This window comes from Diachasma alloeum, unplaced genomic scaffold, assembly GCF_001412515.2.
Source record: "Diachasma alloeum isolate Michigan unplaced genomic scaffold, Dall2.0 Dall_scaffold_78908, whole genome shotgun sequence".
Classification (NCBI taxonomy): Eukaryota; Metazoa; Arthropoda; class Insecta; order Hymenoptera; family Braconidae; genus Diachasma; species Diachasma alloeum.
Window position 1 is genome coordinate 1498607 of NW_021683643.1, and position 21535 is coordinate 1520141.

The window sequence follows — 21535 nt, forward strand, 5'->3', positions numbered from 1 at the left end:
CCGTTTATATACTCCGCCGCCAATTTCCTACTTGTCGTGCGACCGTAAACTGAAAAATCAAATTCAACAGAAAAGAGGAGAGAAAATGAAGGGATGTGAAATGAGGGAAGTGAAAAAGTCCTCCAGAGAGCGCAGTGGACTCTTTTTTCCAAACCCTCACAAGTATATTTTACTAAAAACCCGACGGACCGTGCGGTAGTTGGAGTTAGAATGTCAAACAAAGTTGACGATCGTGAGTTTGATAAAAAAAATTGGACCACATTTCCGGGTTTTTTCTTCATTACAAAAATAGTCTCTCCCGAATCCAAGTTTTCTCTGTGCGCGAATGACACACTTTCATCCTGTCATGTCTGGAAACTTAAAAAACCCAGTGTACAAATTAATTATCAAAAAATAACGTGCATAACCGACGGAACGTAAAACAAAAATTTTGACGGGCCAGAAGCCAAGACCCGTAGTCCGTGCCTGTCCGACTCATTCTTGTTACTCCCGTAGTTGCAGGGTGGATGGAGGTAGAAGTGCCACGTCCGGACGTAAATTTTTACGGTTGTCCAGGCATCGTGAAATTATTTACGAGCCACTGTATACCGACTGTGCGAAGAGCCCCGGGCAATCCGTAAAGGAGAAAAAAAACCTCACGGATCGATCTGATTTCAGTTGGTACTTTATCATCGCAGTAACGTGCACTTTGCTGAAGGTGTTATTGTCACCACATATATTCAATCTTATTGATTAATCGAGTTGGCTTCAATCATGTCAATTAATTAGATGGTAATGAATTCCCGGTTGTTTCTCTTAATGGTATTTCTATCACACATGATCATCCGAAGTGCTTCATGAACTTACGGATGCTGTTGGATAATGCTGTCTAAACTCTCAAGCTTCATGCGCTCCATGCAGAAGCGTTTACCATGATATATCTGACTTTCTGCGCCGCTTGAACATACAAATGCATTCAACAATCTAAACATCAAAGTTAATTAATACCAAAGTTAATGTATAGCGCGATAACAAATCCTCTTCTGTTGATTTGTTGACATCCTGAGTGTCTGAGTGATGATGCTTTGCGATTACGAATAACTCCAGCTTCTACATCAACAGGACAAATGAGAAAGAGAACCTACTGATAGCTTTCTTGCCAACTTTATAAATTGGGAATGAATGCAGAAGAGAAAAAAAAACATCATGGATCAATCTCATATCAGTAGCTACTTCATCATAAGAGCACGACTCACATTCCGCTCAGACTGCTACTACCACGCCATCCATACGAGAGCCATAGCATCCATTGACTGCACTTGATCAACAGAGTTGGTATCAATCATGTAAATTAATTACTGCGTAATGAATTGCCAGTCAACTCTCTTGGCCATGGTATTTCTATCACATACGATTATTTGAAGCGCTCCATAAATTTCTTCGAGTGGTGTTGGATAACGCTCCCCAACTCAAGCTTTATACGCTCTATACATAAACGTTTATCTCGAGATATCAGAATTTCTGCACTTCATGAAGAAGCGAATTCATTCAGCAAAGCAAATATTGTAGTTAATTAATATCAAAGTTAATGGACAAAGCGATAACAAATCCTCTTCCTTTGATTTGTGAACGGCCTGAGTATCTTAATTACGATGCTTTGTAATTACGTATAACTCCATCTCTGATAGCAACTGTGTGAATATGAAGAGAGTCCTCCTGGATACGATCTTTGAAAATCCTATTAAACATCGAAGTCAATTAAATCCGTTGAGAATAATTTTTTATTTCAAAATAACAATAAATCAAACTTTAGAATAACCTGAGAGAAATTATTTGTAACTATGGAGTATCGTTAATGCGATGCAACAAGCTCTTTCATTCGTTAATAGGTAACCAATCTCGATTGGAATAAGTGACTAATTCTATCAGCGTACCTTTCTTGTTATTCCGCTTCTTCATCGCCACATTGAGAGGTATCTGGTGTTGAGGCTGATACCATCACACTCTCCATTGGCTATTAATTACGTTCGCTTCAATCGTGCTAATTAATTGCGTCGTAATGAACTGTCGGTCAACCACAGTATGATCATCTCTTTCGAGTTGTTATTGGAACGCTATTCTGGCTCTCAAGTTCCACACGCCCCATACAGAAGGATCTATCTTGCAGAATCATACATCTACTTCCTCCTCAAGATAACAATTCAATCAATAATCCCAACATCAAAGTTTATTAATATCAAAGTTGATGCTCGTAGCGATACGGAATTCTGTTGATTAAACGACATTCCAAACATCTCGCTCATAATGCCTTGTGATTCCTTGTAACTCCACTTAAATGGTTCCATCATTGATGTTAACGTGATTAAATACCCGAGGCAACTACCACGAACTTTAGAGAGTATCCTACATAGTGTCTTGCTCATCAAAAGCAGTTGCAATGAGCTCCCTGCATAATTACAATATCGTAAGTATGTTCCTTGGAATCTTATCCAGATCTGCGGTCGATACACGCTGTACCTCTTTCACTTAGTGCGCGTAAGTACACTAAATACACGGATTCACTCAGGGATATCTACTCGCCTCTGCACGGAGAGTTTAATTCCTGGCCGCTCTTGCTGAAGGTTCACTCCTCAAAGTTGTCTATGTTGTTCAATATTGAGCATGAAATATCCAAAAAAACCACACAATTCCTATTGGAGCATGTTTCTAGGGGCTCCCCCAATCCCCTAAAAAATTGTCAACCCCCTCGGAAATGTATTTGAGGGTTGCAGGAGGGTGAAAAGTTCGGTTTTTGCGATTTTTACACAAAAAAAATTTTTTTAATAAAATATTTAAAAAAATACAATTCCTATTGGAGCATGTTTCTAGGGGCTGCCCCAATCCCCTAAAAAATTGTCAACCCCCTCGGAAACATACCTGAGGACAGTAGAAGGCTGAAAATTTCGTTTTTTGCGATTTTTGCACAAAAAACAATTTTTTAACATGCAATATCTAAAAAACCAAACAATTCCTATTGAAGCATGTTTCTAGGGACTCCGCCAATCTCAATCCCAATCGGAAACTGAAAATTTCAGTTTAATTATTCTGTTTCATTTCGAAATGGTGATTTAATTTTTGAAGGCTAGAAGACGTAAATAAGTGAAAGAATTGAAGTGTTCGAGATTTGAATATTCCCCAAGGTCTAATCTTAAAACATCTGCAGACCATTTTCACTTTTTTCCTTCGAAATGATATCCAAACACTCAAAATGCGTTCACAAAGAGGCGCCTTGTACGAAACCACGGAAATGAACGCCGTAATCACATGAAAACAATTTCATTTTGAAGTTGTGGTGTCCCTCACACCATTAGATACACTGTTAGAAAATTACTCTTGCAATTTCAAGTGAAAAATCTTGTAATTTTTATAGCGCTTTTCTTGGCGCGATTTTTTTTCAACTCAACTGGTTGTGTTTCTTCGAAACGAATTTTTTGTTTCGGATTTTGACGTGTTTCTTGGGGACTGAAATAACCTCCAAGCCCTCACCCCCCTTTACCTAATAGGGTTCAATTGTTTTATCGAAATTTCAATTCCCAAGGAACACGTCGAAATTGAAAACAATAAAAGTCGTTTCAAAAAAACACACTCGGATAAGTTGGAAAAAAAACATGTCAAGAAAAGCGCTATTAACAATTACTCATTCATACGAAATTTTCATGTATTTTGTTATTGAAAAATCAGTTGAATTCTGGAGTATTCAATTGAATTACAATATTCAGGTCAACATGATAATCAAACTAATTAAATGAACTGAAAGTTCGAGCAACGATTTTCCTGAATTTTCAATTCACTGACGTGATATTCAATTTCCGCAATGAATTTGAAAATTCTAGATGTCATTAGAATATCAGTGATAATCTAACCTCAAAAGCCCAATTATCCTGAATTTCCAATCTGAATGAGAGATTCCATGAACGATTTAATCTTAAATTGAACTCAGATTGAGAATATTGAGAATCCAAGTGCAACTATTGCTGAATTAAAAAAAAATTCTAACAGGGTAGTATCTTCTCACCAAATACCCATAGTTATTTATGGCCAAACCGGAGAATATTTCAGGGTATACACTTATCATATAAAATTTTATCCTCTGCCTCTCGGGCTCATACAATTGTTTCTCCGCCTAAATGGAAGCTCGGGGTAAAGCGACGAGTCGGAAACGTCAGAGAGGCCCGAAAGAGGGGACAAGAGCAAAGGGTGGTTCAGTTACACCGCTTTTCATTGTTAGCATCGTCCGGGTTTTCCTACATACACGAGCTCCTCCTCCTCCTCCTCCTCCGCCCCTTCTACTCTTCCATTCGTTTGAAATCCCACTGTTAAAACTTTAACCCTCTCACTTCAACCGCTCTTGTAACTCTGTGAGTCAAGTGTCTTTGCCATTTCCGCTTTCCGCATAACTTTGTACGCGTAACTAGTATTATGAGCTTGAATTCAAAATTTATTAACGAATTTCTCATATACACGTTTGAGTTAAGGAGAACTACACGGGCATGTGTGCTTTGTAAATATTATTCGTGCAAGTTCGGGTTATTCGGTTTGGACTTCGGTTCAATTATTTTGCAGGAGAGGAGGTTTTAAAGTGTGACCCGGGTAATGATTTTATGTTATTCTTAGGGTGGGATGAACTCCGTGGGAGAATGATGAATTTCAGAATCCGGGTAATTGTAGAGGTTGAACTTTTCAACTCTACGCCTCACAGATCCCCGATTGAAGGAAAAGAATTAAAATTTTATGGGTAGTTTAATAGTAACTTTCGGGAGAGCGACAGTAAATTCAATTCAGGACGAGAAAAATCATTAAATGTCGATGATTATTTCCCTCCCTGAATTTATGCCAATACTGTTAGAAAATTACTCTTGAAGTTTCAAGTGAAAAAGCTTGAAAATTTTAACAACGACAAAGTTCCATCACCATTTTTTATATTTCTTTATTGATCAATCAGTTAATTTCTTGAATATTCATATTATCTTAGTATTCTTCTGGAAATTAAATTGTATGTGATGTTCAACTTTCAGGACGAGTTCGGAAATTCAAGCTTTCATTGAAAAATCGATGATAATTTAACATGAAAAATGCAATTTTTTTGAATTTTCAAGATGAATGAGAAATTTTGTGAACGCTCTCATTTGAAATTGAATTCAAACTCACAACATCGAAAATTAGAGGTATGATATGTAAGATATGCAGAATTTGACTACTTCTACTACACGGAGAGAAATTTTTGATAAAAATTATCCTATCATTCTATAAAAGTGTATCATGAGTCATCGTTTCCTCATTTCTATCCCGAAATTTAGTAAAAATTAATATATGATGATGAAATTTTATTTTACGTTAAAGAAATTTTATCCTGACGCATAATAAATTTTACCCTTCCAGTGAAATAGATTTTATGTAGCTAACACCGAAAATTCTAGAACGGTTGATAAATTTTACCCTACCGGTACAGTAATTTTTACTCTACCGTCACGGTAATTTTTATATTTATCAGGATCAAATTTCTCAAACGTAGAATGAAATTTGACCATCACACGGAGAGAAATATTCAGCAAACTTACGGAACTCACAACTCGCTCACTGATTACGGAATCGACTCAGAAAATTTAAGTGACGGTATGGTAATTTTTCACAGCAGATTCAGATAAAAATTACCGAACGCTCTGGAAAAATTCCGTGACAGTTCCGTAAAATTTCCTACAACCACATTTCGCTCCGGAATTACGGAAAAGATACGTAATTTTTATTGAATATTTCTCTCCGTGCATATATTAATTTTTACGAAATTTCGGGATAGAAATGAGGAAACGATGACTCATGATACACTTTTATAGAACGATAGGATAATTTTTATCAAAAATTTCTCTCCGTGTACTTCTACTACTTCGCTCTGTGGAGTCAAAAATTTTTAATTGTACACAGTGAAGAAACCTTTCAATGAAAATCTCTGAATTTCTTCCCGGACATTTCAATTAGCCCACAAGTTGCTCATTGCAAAAACAATTTTCTGGATTTCTTCTCGTAACAATTTGCAGACGTCAGAGAAGCACTATCTGCGGCTTGTGGTGGTCCTCGGTGCACCGTAAAACATGTAAAGGGGAGGAAAGTAGAATGAAGACCTTGCGGTAGCTACCAACGTCCTGGTATATACATGGCTCAGAGAGAGGCGTGACATATGCCTCGTGTCCATCCACGAACGACCAAGAATGAATCGTCTATTCGCGACGGCGGAACTTATCCTTAATTCCCCACTGGTGAACAAATTATTCGCCCTTCCCTCTTTTCACATCGTGCATTTCATCCTACATCCACAGAATGATGTTTTATTTGAACTAAATCGCTGATGAAATTAAATACCATCAATCTAATTACCAAGAGAATAATCAATCCAATTACAAAATCACAAAGGGATTAAGGGGTATTTGCAAATTTAGTGGAGGGATAGTATTGGCTTCAACTATTTTCTTCATTAATGAATCAGTCATTCACAGAGGAAATTTCACCCATCATATTCCCCATTGCAATCAAAATTTCAAACGTTTGATGGTCATTCACGTCAGCTCGTAAGTGTACTGCACTGATAGACTGATTCATTTATTCCAAACGAGATTCGTTAATGAATATTCGTTAATAGTTAACGAATGGTTCACTTGAAAACTGAAAATCGAGTCAATCAAGGCTCCTCAAATGTGCATTTGTTGACTATTAACGAGTAAACATTTGGTGAGACCGAATAGACCCTCGTCTCCAACCAAATCCACTCGTTAATAATAACTAATCCTTTATGGCACGCCGTGCAATAAGTCGAGTTTGAAGCACGCATAAAATAGTATAGACCACTCGGGCATAAACTTCGTTTTCAACGAATGTGAATACAGACCTCGCCTTCGGCTCGGCCTGTAAACTTCACATTTGTCGAAAACGAAATTTGTGCCCTTGTACTCTAATGTACTATTTCATCAGTGTGGAGTATAACTGAAAAAATACAATACCACCAATCTAATTACCAAAAGAATATTTCAATTATAGCGCTTTTCTTGACATGTTTTTTTTTTCTAACTTATCCGGGTGTGTTTCTTTGAAACGACTTTTTTTGTTTTCAATTTCGACGTGTTTCTTGGGAATTTAAATTTCGATAAAGCAATTGAACCCTATCAGGCTAGGGGGGTTGAGCGGTTAGAGGTTATTCCCCAAGAAAAACGTCAAAATCCGAAACAAAAAAATTCGTTTCGAAGAAACACACCCAGATAAGTTGAAAAAAAATCGCGCCAATTACAAAATCACAACGAGATTAAGGGGTGTTTGCAAATTTGGTGGAATTATAGTATCGGTTTTAACTATTTTCTTCATTAATGAAGCAGTCATTCGCAGACGAAAGTTCAACGATTATATTCCCCGTCACAATCGAACCTTCAAACGTTTGACGGTCGAAAAAGTAAAATACCACCAATCTAATTACCAAAAGAATAATCAGTCCAATTACAAAATCTCAAAGGGATTAAAGAGTATTTGCAAATTTAGTGGCGTGATAATATTGGCTTCAACTATTTTCCCTATCGATGAAGCAGTCATTCACAGAGGAAAATTCAACGATCACATTCCCCGTTACAATCAACCCGTGATCATTCACGTCAGCTCGTAATTCAACTGGAATATAACCCATGAAATAAAATACCATCAATCTAATTACCAAAAGAATACCAGTGAGGGAGGAATTCAAATCCCCAGAGTGAAATTTCACCAGTTGAAACGAAACTGTAGTAATACTGTAGATAAAAAGAATAAACGAACAAAGCTGTCGGCGGGCGTTTGAATTCTATGGCTAGAGAGGCTGAATCCAGAATCGATTAATGGCGAGAACTCGAGGGTGCAATCTGGAACGTGCGGGCTGGACAATAGCACTTACGGATAAGTAAAAGGGATGATCGGATTTTCCTCTTTCTCTTCGTCTAACAATTTTTATCTACTCTTCCTTCTCTTATCATTTCACTGGAAATCGGGAGATCGTGGAAAATCAAGATCCACCTGGAGTCATTCGCCGGACTCAATTTCTGCTGCCAAAGCAATTGGAAATTTTGCCCAGAGAGCATGTCATATACAGCATTCAACCGGAAGGGAGAAGATTCAATGGGATTCAAATCGGCTTTTAAAGAGACCAAACGTTATTTGAAGTGATAGGGGGCTCTTGGATAGCCCATTGAGAGGAATGAAAATTAGAGAATGAGAAAATTAAGCGGCTTGCGCAAGAGAGCGTCAACATTTTTTTCGAAATTCATTCCTTGGTGGTGAGTAAATTCCAACTGCATGATGCTAGATCCATTACTGAAACTGCGGGGGATAAGGTGTGCGAGAAATTGTCACTTTACTGAATATACCGTACGTGGAAAAAATGTTATGCGATACCCTCTTATACTTTCCATTTACCAAGGAGATACCGTGCATGAGGATTCCCTCCAGAATTATCCCGAATGAGTCATGCTGGAAGCTGAGAGCGTGAGTACGTGATGCATACAAATGTATCAGAAGAAGTTGTCAATGATGGGGGATGGAGGTGGAGGAGGGAACTGTAAGTTCATGGAGTGGGTAGGAATAGAAATAGGCAAAATCATAATATTATGATATCTTAGGGACTTTTCCACAACATTCTCAATTTATGCAAAAATCTATGAAAAAATAGTTTTTTGTCATTGAACACGGAGAGACATTTTTTAGAAAATTCCAGTGCTTGCACTGGACATTTTATTTGAGAAAACGTGAATTTTTTCCCGTATTTCTGTGAAAATTTCACAGAAATCTCCAGAAATTTTACCTTAACAGCACTAGAATTTTTCACAACCGGTAGATTGTGATTTTTTTCAGTACTCATACTAGAATTTCTCTAGAAAATTTCTCTCCGTGAAATAGCGTGGAATGCCTCAATACAGAATTGAAATTATTTTGTTACATGTAAAATCAGGTAACTGTATTGCACAATTTTTCAAATATTGAATTAATCATACATCAAATTTTTTAATCTTTCGAATATCTTATAAATCAGTAATCAACTATGCAAGAATGATGATTATTTGATTAAATGTAAAATCAAATTCAGATGTTTAGAACTAATTGTTCAATTATAATTGAGAATTAAAAATTATCTTCAAAGTTAAATAAAAAACTAAGGAAATGTGATTAATCTATGGTAAACTTCTTTTAAAAGTACATAGTAGCAATTTTTGCCGATCCCTAGGGAGCAATAATCAACACGTGAAGAACGTGGAGTGCTGCGGGGAATTCGCACCTGAGGAGTTTACAGAGAAAAAAAAAATTTGATTCGTAGGGCCATGTAACTCAATCCCAGGAATCCAGCCCTATTTTTATTACTATTCGATTATTTATTTATTTATTTACATGATATATATTTTTTTATCTTTATTTATCATTAGTATTTTCTTGAATTTTCAATCAATTGAAAAGCGTAAACTATGTTTCATAAAATTATAATACGGGTCACAGCTTTGAAAATTGTATTGTAAATCATATTATTCCTGATTGAAGAGTCTGACAAATAATTTTTTAAAATAATTCTATAGAATATTCTTCAATGATGTAACCCAAAACGATATCATTATTAACATTTGACGAAAATCGAGGTAATTGAATACGTTATCCAACTGGTCATAGTGGGTATTAACAAATGTGAATTGCCAGGATTCATTTCACGGGTTCCATTCTGCATGCACGCATGGTTCGGAACGTCCGTGCTCAAAAGCTCTTGACAGGATTATTTGATGTACTATGATAAGCCGTTTATCACAGGATAAAAGGTGCTCAGTGAATGAGTTCTATTTAATCAATTCTCATATTGCAATAAATGATGAGGAAGGATATTAAAATATTGCAACTGAAAATAATCCTTCTTTCATCAAACAATATATTTCAGTAGTGTTTATCATAAACAATATCGATAATAATTTCTAATGAATAATAGAACAAATATGATTTATTAATTATTTATAATTACAAATGGATATGTTTAACGCATTTTTGTTTTTATAAAGTATATCATTTCTAGTATGAATATTTCGTATCTAATATGAATATTCAGTGCCAAATTACATTGAATTTGCAGTGAAATCTGAAATTTCATGATCTTCCCCCCCTAAATCGCATTCTGTGTCACTGTCCTCAAAATTTCAGAATACACGGAGAGAAATTTTTTAGAAAAATTCTTGTGCTAGCACGGGAAAAGAGGCGCAAAGTGACAGCCAGGAAAAAATTCCTGTGCCGGCACTAGAAATTTTATTGGGGAAAACGTGAATTTTCCCCCATATTGCTGTGAAAAGTTCACAGAAATGCCCAGATATTTTACCAGAAACACCAAGAAATTTTACCTTAAAAGCACTAGAATTTTTCACAGCCAGTGGATTGTAATTTTTTCCAGTACTCGTACTAGAATTTTTCTAGGAAATTTCTCTCCGTGTATATTTATCGGAATTTCCTGGTTTTCTATTTATTTTCAGGGAAAAATGGAACTTCAATTTAGAGTCCTCCTTGATTTTCCCACGAAATTTTGAATTTTCAATGACGAAATTCCTTGCAATTTCTGTGGTAATTAAATTCGATAAAAATTTCCAAAAAGTTTTTTCCTTCACAAAATGATTTGCAATGCCAAAGAATCAATTAACATAATATTTGATTCATTTTCATTTGTTTTGTTCCAATTGTTGAATTTGTTTCATTAAACAATAAATTTTAGTGGTGTTTATGATAAACAATATCGATAATAATTTCTAATAGACAACATAACAAATACGATTTATTAGAAAAAAAAAATTTTTTTCTTCTCGTATACCCTTTCGGGTCTTTACGATTTGTTCCCTTCCCACCCCCAACCCCCTGTACCGCATTCGCCGAAGGACAAGGGAAAACCTCATTTGAGGAAAAACCCTGCCCAGGTACAGTCGTCTCTTGCGAGACTCCCGTTCGACAATGAAACCGTGAGATTTAGAGTGTCACAAATTGTGCCCCCCCAGCCGGGAATTGAACCCGGGTCTCCCGGATGGCAATCCCACACTCCAACCACACAGCCACCGCCGTCGGTATACGATTTATTAATTATTTTCAATTACAAATGCATGTTTAACGCATTTTTTATTATTTCTTCTGCCCTTTCCTCTCCCTTTTCTCACCGCTACCTTCCAGCATCTCGTCTCTTCTCGACTTCTACCTCACGAAGAACCAGGGAAGTAAAACCGTGGACCAGTCTGGAGCACTACATGCTAGGAATGAAAACGTGTTCCTACGAGCTCACCTGAGAGACGTGTTGCGAAAGCCAAAAGATTTATTCCCAACGTGCGAATGCGATTCGATTTTTTATCACTCCCCCTTACTCTTTCCTTCGAATTGACTCACGAGAGTTCTGATGGTGGACATTTGCATACTTTTCATGCCCACTGGGGGCTTGAACTATGTGGGCACAAAAGCGTGATGAAAAAGTAAATCACAGAGGGAAAAAAGTTATAAAAAAAACTGCAAAGAGGGAAAATCACTGTCATGTCGCTAATAATTGAGTATGGATCTCTGATAATCAGTGCCGTGTCTCTGAAAATAATTTTTTTCTTCGTGTGAATGTCGCGGTGAGAAGAAGCGAAGGTACAAACTGGATACCAAAATTCTATTTGGAAATAAAATATTTGTATGAGACAGTAAAAATGTTGTTCATTATAATCATCAAATTGCCTTCGCATCAATCAATGCTAATGAACAATCGTTCATTATTCCATTCATTATCCCTCACATATACGCAGTTACTTGTCTTCTTTATTTTTGAAGTAAAACGCATTCATTCGTGGCATCATAATATGCCAATAATTTTCCCGGAAAAAAAATTTCAATGGAATTGCTCATATTGAATAACAAAATTTTCCCAATGAAAAAGTTCGATAATCCAGGCGCGATGTGCAATTAACCAGATAATGAATGAATGACAGCTATTCATTGAATGAATAGAGAACAAAAATACATATTCGCGAGGTCATGGAGATTCAACGTGCATCATACAGTGAAAATAATGCTCGTATCAAGGGATGCGCATGAGTGCGACACTGAAATGTGATGTCATTGAAATGTGAATGACAGAATGCGAATTGTGAATGCCAGAGACGATTGGTATTCGTTGGATATAGATTGATCCAATAGCCTACTGTTCATGATTATTCACACAGAAAAAGAGTTTCTGGTTTTCACACGGAGAGAAATTCTTTGGAAAAATTTGAGTGCGAATACTGGAAAGAATCACAATCGACTCTCTATGAAAAATGAAGTCCTGTTAAGGATATCCAAGTTGTTTGACTATTTTTTCTGCAATGAACTGCTTCTTCTACTTTAGACTAAACTTTGCATGTCTGTATTTGAATCATGATATTGAACCGTTAGAAAACATTTTAAAAATCTGAAAAAAAATTAGAACGTTCACCTTTGGAGAAAGATTAATGAAATAATTTAAAAAGTACAATTTTTGAAAATTTCGAGCATTTTCTATAAATAATTTATAAATAATCAATTTCTCACCATAAAAATCATTTGTTCGGAATCGTTACAAATTTATTTATATTCATAATTTTACCAGAAATCGATTTGATGCCTCAAAAAATAAGGTTTCCGAAATTTTTAACAATTTCAATTACTTTGAAAATTGACTAGAATTTTTTATAGTTTATATTTACTCTATTTGTACGAATAAAAAATTCAACATTTCGAGAAAAATTTTGACTAAAATTGTCCAAATAAATTTGTTACTATTTGCCACTGATTGAAAAAGAAAAAAACTCAACATACTAATGGACAGTTTTCTTCCGATGACATCAGCTCCAAGCACCAATAGACATTCCCCTGAAGCATATCCCGATGATAAAATAATCGAGTACTCGAAGAATGAATAGTTGGCTACGTGACAATTATGAAGAAAGCTCATAACAATATCCCCGGTGTCAGTTACGCAATGTTTAGCCAATGTCAAGGTGATTGTAATTTTTCCGGTATTAGCACTAGAATTTTTCTGACGAAATTCTCTCCGTGCAATATCCATTACAATTTTCAACGAATTAACGGAAGCATCCCAAGGTTACGTTGTTACTTCCTAGAGATAGACAATTTTGTGTCTAGGTGACTCTGTCATTCGCTATAATGAATACTTTGTGCCAAATGTTGGCTACGGAGTCCGATAACGAGTGAGGGGTAATGAAACATCGCCAAGAAAACTTCAACTTCAATTCGCAACGAATTTTCGTGTGGAATAATCGGTTCTCTCATGTCGACTGCGTTTGCCACAATTGATCCATTACACACTGTTGGAAAAAAATGAAATTTCATGGACAGTTGACTACTAATTTTTAGGACAGTAACACTGAATGCGATTTAGGGGAAAAAAATTATGAAATTTCAGGCTTCACTGAAAATTCAGTAAAATTCCAGAATTCTAAGCAGCACCAAGACAAGAATTCCTCAATTTATTTTAATTTCCTGTCTAATATGAATATTCAGTGCCAAATTGTATAGAATTTGCTGCTAAATTCAAAATTCCATGATGTTTTCCCCCTAACTCGCATTCAGTGTCACTGTCCTGACAATTCCAGAATATATTTACCGTAATTTTCTGGTTTTCTATTTATTTTCAGGGAAAAATGGAACTCCAATTTACAGTTCTCTTTGATTTTTCCACGAAATCCTGAATTTTCAATGACGAAATTCCTTGCAATTTCAGTGGTAATTAAATTCGATAAAAATTTTCAAAAACTGTACCGGAAATTTCAAACAAAAATTTTTAACCGTGCACTATGAAATACATTTCGTTGTGTATATTCTAATTTATTACATACGATTATACATACATGATGACGTGCGTTTATGCATATTGCCGTGGTGGTGTCAATTATCATAATTACAGTAATTACCAATGTCAAGCAGGAATCGACAATTTTTAAAAAAATTTTTTAAACCTCATTTTCCACTCATTTTACTCCACTGAGAGCCGTTCACGCTTGATTGCCCTTCGCATTTCCAATAGTATAACGGTAACGAGCAATTTTTAAATTGATGAAGCGTTAAAAAATGAACTGTAGAAAAATCAATGAAAGAGTTATAAACAGCTGGTGCCGTTATAGATGACATCAAGGGATCTATTATCCCCAAGTACGTGTGAAATGTGCTCATAGCGTTGATGGTTTTTCATTGAGAGCTCAAGTGAATCGATAAATTCGAATCATTGAGGGGTTAATAATACTCCACTATCACTGTTGAAAATTTGTGAAATTTTCAATATACTTCTCGGAAATTCCTATCACGTCACAGTTTCAGTGGAATTTCAAGCATTTACGTCATTGCAAATTCGGAATTTCACGGAAAAATCAATGGAAACTGCGAAATTCAGTTCGATCATTTGGTGAGAATCTAATAAAAGTCAGGAAACTTCGTATCCAGAAAAAAATCAACTATAAAGTACGAGAAAAGTATAAAAGAAATACTTTCTCATGAAAAAACACCAATTTTACCCTATGTTTGTAAAAAATTACGTTGCATAGTGCAAACTTCACCTTATTCGTCGTACTTATGTCCTTTGATTTCAAAGAAAAATTTCTGAAATACACGTCCGCTCTCAAATTCCAGTGGGAAAAAAATTTTTTTCGATAGATACGTCTTCACTTGGATTAAGCTATTTCTGCTGCCTTCATTCCCCGATGATTAAATAAAAAAATCGCATTGCCCTGGCACTTTAATGAGATTGATCTTTGACTATCATTATTCACTCACTGAGACCTGCCGACAATAAGCCATATTCCATTTTAGATTAGAATAGTGGTGGTATTCAAGTGACACTGCAGATATTATCCTGCGACACTACTATTAAGACAGACGGTTGGATGCACGACAGATACGGATTCACAAGAGATTGCGTAATTCATATTTTCAAGAGCACATGAGAATGCTGTAAATCATGAAATCGCTCGTCAGACTATAAATAAGAGTCACTGCAGACCCAGCGAAGTCAAAACGTTGTGACTTTTAACATTGACAAGGTCTCCGGAAATCTGTACCATCACACGAGATTGAGATCATCAGAAGTAAGTGATTGATTGCTTCGGTGGACCCCAGAGAGAGGAATGTTCGTGAGTGGATTCAGAGGTCAACGTGTGCATATTATTGCACTCTGTCACGCAATCCACTGCTGAACTACTTTCATGGCTATATGATTCTGTCATAATTGTTGATCATTAAATTTATCTCGATGGATAATTCGTTCTTAAAGTGAAATTCTAGGAAATCTTGAAAGAAAAATTTTTGCGTTCTTGGAATCCTGAGCACCCCGGAATGTTGAAGAAACTCATGAATTTCGGGAACTCTTGAAATTTCGCACAAGTCTACAAAATCCTGTGCGGAAAAAAAGCTGAAAGCTGAATTGAGTATAAAATATACTTGATTCAAGTATATTTTATACTTAATTGAGGGATGCACGGTTAGAAAATTACACTTGAAATTTCACGTCATAAAGCTTGAAATTTTTAACAACGACAAAGTTACATGAAATTTCTGTAGATTTCTTAATTGACGAATCAGTTAATTTCCTGAATATTCAAGTAATTCTCGATTTTCAGGTCCAGACGGTATTGAAAAACCTTGAAAATTTTGAAAATTCAGGCAATAACTTTTCTGAATTTTCAATTTATTGAAAATATATATAATATATGATGTTCAATTTTCACGATGAGTTTAAAAATTCAATCTTTCATTCAAAAATCAATGATTGTTTAATATGAAAAACCCAATATTTTTTAATTTTCAACAACATCACATTGAAAATTTAGATGACGCTGTGACTAAAATTTCACGAAATTTTTAACATTTCTGTGGGTATTTCAATTCGAAGATGATTCTTTTGTATCAGGCCGGGTTGTAGCAAGCCCTCTTAAGTGTAATATAAAGTCAGAATACGAGCATCAAAAAGTGGAGGTTAAAAAATGAGGGTCAGAATATTAGGGTCAGAATATAAAAGTAAAAAAAATAGGTGTCAGGCAACGAGGGTCTAAATATAAGTTATATATTATGCTTGATCACCGTTAGCCGTTATATGACCCTCATTGTCTGACACCCACTTTTTCACCCTTCTATTCTCGCACGTAGTGTCTGACCCTTACATTACACTTGACAGCGCTTAGTACAACCCGGGCTGCTTCGAAATAGTCATCCTCGAATTGAAACACCCATCCCCCATTCGAGTATAAAATACACTAGAATCAAGTATATTTTATACTCCAATCAAGACGAATATACTTGAATCAAGTATAAAATATACTCAATTCAAGTATAAAATATACTCAATTCAAGTATAAAATATACTCAATTCAAGTATATTTTCTTCCGTGTATGGAATCTGTGTATTCGCAATTTCACAAAGTCTTTTGAAGTTCAAAAAAAATTTACAATCTCCAAAATTTTTGAATTTTGAAACCCGAAGTACAAATTTTTCCGAAGTAATCTCACGACCAATTGAATACTTAAACCCCTTAAATAAGTAGATCGTGTGGGTGACTTAAAATTTTCAGATATCGATCCGAAAATGGCATTGGTGGCACCAGACTGGCTGAACGCAGACTTTATGCAACGAGTCCTGAAGAATTCAGAGAACGACAATACCATTAAAATAATTGAAATGACGACGAAAGCCGCGACCAATAAAGGTGACAATTATACAAGCGACATGCATCGTGCAACCGTTGAGTTCACACGCGATGAGCGCGGCAGGAAGGTCACGGAGAAGCGTTCGATAATTGTTAAGGTGGCACCTACCACAGAGGGACAGCAGAAGGAGTTGGTGAGTTCACTGACTCTAATTATCTACCATAGGTAATTACACACAACCATGTTTGTGAAAGCTTATCTCAGAGCACTAATTTCCAGTGCTTATTGTGCTTGTTATAGTCGTAGAAATGCTGGCATGCGCAAGCTATAAACTGATCCCGATTTTTTGGTTTGAAAAAAAAGGTAGAACAGGCTGGTCTCTTCGGAATAGAAATATTGATGATGACGACAACACTTCAGGAAATGCAGGCACTCCTGCCGGAGACGAAGATAAGTGGAAAATGTCTCTATACACAGAGCGAAAATCCTCCGCTCTTAGTCATTGAGGATCTTGCACCTCTGGGATTCCGTATGGCCGATCGGGAAGCCGGCATGGATCTCGACCATTGTATCCTGGCTTTGAGAGGATTAGCTAAATTCCATGCTAGCTCTGTAGCAGTATATGAAAAGGTCAGTATCAGACTGAAAGCTCAAACTCTTACCGTCATCTGATCAATAAAAAATGCGCATCAACTTTGAAGGTAGGAGTTCATCTGACCTTCTGAAGCTGGATTTTTTCTTGATTTTAGTCACCGGAATGTAAGAATCTCTACACCAGAGGCATCTTCAACTCTGACAATCCACCAGGAATGGTGCAATTTTTCACAAACGGTATGAAGAGTCTCGCTAGAGCTGCAGAAAACTGGCCAAAACTTGGTAAGAAATACGCTGAAAAGATCAACAAAGTAGCAGACGTCGCGTATGACAGAGCATCAGACTGTCGAATACCCAGTGAGTCAGACTTCAACGTAATAAATCACGGTGACTTTTGGGTGAATAACATGCTCTTTGCCTACGACGACAACGGCAAAGTCACGAAGCATATTTTCGTAAGTACCCTGAACACATCTTCTCCCTCAGTAAACATCATCCAAGATGGCATTAGATTCCATCACAATTGACATCACTCAGGCTCATTCATTCTCCATTCAAGAAATTCATAAGCAAAAGTGAAAAACTCGGTTCTTGGGCTACGCACATGATGACAGGGGATTGACAAGAGCCTGGGAGAAAAGGTTGGTGAAGTCATGCAACGTGAATAATGCAATGAACTCGCCTCGAATTCGATTCTACCAACTCTGTACTGCACTCAGAAGTACTATTGAAAGAACATTTCGTTTTCTTCCACCACCGTTTTCCTCTCACATCGTACCTTACCTGTTCGCAGTAGTTTCAGCACAAAGTCAGCACTCTCGACTTTTACGACTTCCTAAATAAGCATTCGACAATTGTCATATCGATCTAGCTTGTGTTTCTCAATGCTTCTTCAAGTGGAGTTATTACCAATTCAACAACTTTCATCCACTCGTTGAGATATCCGGAGAAATACTTTCCCTCTCTAACGAAACGCAAACACAAGTTTCTTGACAGATATGTGATCAAATTCCAGGTAGACTTTCAACTTTGTGTCTATGGTTCACCAGCAATTGATCTCAATTACTTCCTCAATACAAGCCCTTCGGAAAGTGTACTCTTGAATCACCAGGATCATCTCATAGATGAGTACCTCAAAGTCCTAACTGCAACAATGCGGAGAATCGGTTGCAAGGTACAGCCACCAAGCATGGATGAACTGAAGGGCGCCATATATAGGATGGAGCTTTATGGGATGCTCGCCGCATGCACCATCCTGCCGATAGTTCTCGTAGATAAGAACCAAGCTCAGAACCTTGACGAGATCCTGGGACAGGATGAGGCGTCGTTCAATAACAAAGCGTACGAGAATCCCAAGTACAGAGAGACCATGTGCAGGAGATTACCAAAGTGGGAAGCCATGGGATTGCTCGATTAATCTCATTTCGTTGATCGCTGTTAGAAAAAGGTGGAAATTTTATGGACAGTTGAATAGTAATTTTTAAGAGAGTGATATTTCATTCAATCTCGGGTGAAGAAATAATTTTTGATAATTCCTCTGGTAATTTTTCATGTTGCCTATATATGAAGTGTACCGAAATGAAAAGCACCTAAAATTTAAGACAAAATTTTTTATGTCATGCGTGCGTGTAAAGTACAGGTTAACAGGGGCGTTTGGAGGTCGGTAAGTCGAATTTTACACGCACCACCAATCGTTCTTCACTTAACAGACGTTCCCAGTTTTACACGCGTCCTATGCTATTTTACTGGTATTTTACACGTTCTCAATAACCCCTAGCGACATCTTGCGGTACAAACATAACCCATTATCCCAACCATACACCGATCAGCTGATCCATTTGACACTATTTAACGAAACAAATCGCAGTGCAAAAAGCTAAAAAATAAAGTACATAATAATAAATAATTAACTCAAAAATCGAAATATGAATACACAAGAAGATATGTTTAGTGAATACGATGAAATACTAACAGATAATATACTTCGAAACGCTCAGGAAGCAGAGAAATGCTATCAAGAAAAAGCCAACTTTGAAAGAAAAAAGAAAATGAGTATTTTTTCTAAATATTAGAGGATAATTTTTTTTGCGCGATTTTTCTCCATCCCCCCCCCCCCCCCCCCTGAAGAAAATATGAGGAAAGTTTGTTGATTTTTCATTATTTTTTTATTAGTATGAAGAATTAATAAACATAAATTATTATTATTATTATTATTATTATCATTACTCATATTTTTTTGTCAGATAGATTGAAATATTTGAACAATTATTAAAAGTAACAGATACATTTGACAGGGGATTTTTGAGGAGATTCATTACATTCAAGTTCTCTTTGTTGTTGATATTGGAATTTGTTGAAGTTGATGAGTCTTCATTAGTTCTTTTATTTTGATCATTGTTGAGTTTGCAGTTTGTGACGGTTGTGGGGTGGTGATGAGATCCTTTTAATTTTTTATATTGTTGAGATTATGTTTATTAATTCTTCATACTAATAAAAAAATAATGAAAAATCAACAAACTTTCCTCGTATTTTCTTCAGGGTGGGGGGGTGAAGAGAAATCGCGCAAAAAAAATTATTCTCTAATATTTAGAAAAAATACTCATTTTCTTTTTTCTTTCAAAGTTGGCTTTTTCTTCAGTGGGCTCCACCCCCCTGGACCCCTTCCCCCGCCCGTACCCACTCGCCGCCCCCACAGACGCACTGATGACATAAAATGCATTACACAACTCGTGAGGTAACTCGGTTTAGGGCTTCGCCGCACTCGCGTGTAAAGTCCGACTTACCTCACTTGTTCTGTAAAATACCATTACCAGTGATTATTCATTAGTCAATTCAGTAACGAAGCGGTAAAACGGTTTAAGTCGATTTTGACTATTCGCCAGTTTTCAAAGAATATCTCAGAATCTAAGGGAAATAACGAAATTGTTGATATTACTTTTCCTATAGGTTTCAATTCGCTCTACAAAAAAGGTTGTGACAAAAATTTCGTTATCTCCCTTAGATTTGGAGATATTCCTCAAAAACTCAGATGAGAGCTGAGTCGACTTAAACCGTTTTACCGCTTCGCTACTGAAATATAAATATCAATTAGGAAATTATGGAAATAATGATTTATTGCATGACGTATGATTCTGTACTGCGCAGCGTAATTATCGAATACTTACGAGTCATTGCTTGCATTATGATAAGACAATATTGCTTTGTTACATGAAAGAAAACGCATGTTAGTTTATGATATGAGAAGCACCGTCTAATCGAAAAATCCCACCGGTACCCGATGATAAAACTGAGAGTGCTTCAATCCCGCTTGACGAGATTCAAAAATGATAAAAGGTGGTTTCATCCAATACTCAATCTCATGACCTGAATGGCAGTATTGGAAAAATGAGAGCACTCTCTTTTTATAATTATATTCTGAATTTTCACCTCTCTACGACACATGGTACATTCCGGATGAGTTTTAGATCGATACAACCGTGTTTGTATTACCTTATCAAATAGTGAAAGAAACCAATGAATTCTGTGCTGCCTATGTACCAGATCTACATGTCAGCAAATATTTACCCGGAATATTGGATATATGGGTAAATAAACACGGGTAAAACACAGGGTGATAGCTTGCGGCCACAACTGCCAGGTGATTTTCAATATGGGTATGCAAAGAGGATGCATATTAATGGATAAATAAAAGCCCTGTGATTGGTTCACTATTTTGTCGTTCCTTCAACAATTTTCCCAACATTTGCAACTAATTACGTAATTTTTCAAGAGCCTATTGCATTTCCATTTTTGGTAGTCGCGCGCACCCAAAAAAAATTACTTTTGATCAGTAGAAAAAGTACTTGTACCCAGTACCAAGGGGTTTCTGGGCAAAAGGCACATTTTTGCACTTCCTCGAAGTTACAAAATAACTTGATACAAGTATCATGCGTCAAGTACCTGTGTACTGCTGAGAAGTACTTCAGTGCTTGTTACAAGTATTTAGATACTTGGGGCAAGTAACAAAATTACTTGTACTGAGTACCTGGCTGTTTGTTTTCAAAAGTATCAAATAAACTCAATATAAGTTGAGTATAAGAACTCAAAAATGTTTTTCTACCTCTTCTAAAAACCGAATTTCGTCGAAAAATCAAAAATCCAAATGATTCCCGTTTTGTAAGTAATAAAATTGAAAACAAATTGAAAAGAATTTTTCAAAGCCTTTTAAATGTTGATAACATGAAACATAAAAATCTCAACAAAATTGAGATTTTGTAGGTTGGAAAGCATA

The 21535-nt window shown here is 36.2% G+C and overlaps 2 protein-coding genes across 2 annotated transcripts in view; one reads left to right on the plus strand and one right to left on the minus strand.

Annotated features, from left to right (window-relative positions):
- Positions 1 to 21535, minus strand: part of LOC107047839 (lachesin) — a 213754-nt gene that overhangs the window by 137861 nt on the left and 54358 nt on the right. The window lies entirely within an intron of this gene.
- Positions 15051 to 18938, plus strand: LOC107047837. The gene is made up of 5 exons (XM_015270693.1): positions 15051 to 15116; positions 16596 to 16864; positions 17035 to 17301; positions 17421 to 17720; positions 18281 to 18938. Exons 2-5 carry the CDS (start codon positions 16610 to 16612, stop codon positions 18680 to 18682), a joined length of 1224 nt encoding a protein of 407 aa, XP_015126179.1. The 5' UTR covers positions 15051 to 15116; positions 16596 to 16609; the 3' UTR covers positions 18683 to 18938.

What these genes read in the sequence shown, in the direction of transcription:
- LOC107047837 (XM_015270693.1), top strand. Translation starts at nt 16,610, where the DNA reads ATGGCATTGGTGGCACCAGACTGGCTGAACGCAGACTTTATGCAACGA. An exon ending in CTGTAGCAGTATATGAAAAG is followed by an intron (nt 17,302 to 17,420) that starts GTCAGTATCAGA and finishes TCTTGATTTTAG; the next exon opens with TCACCGGAATGTAAGAATCT. An exon ending in AAGTCACGAAGCATATTTTC is followed by an intron (nt 17,721 to 18,280) that starts GTAAGTACCCTG and finishes ATCAAATTCCAG; the next exon opens with GTAGACTTTCAACTTTGTGT.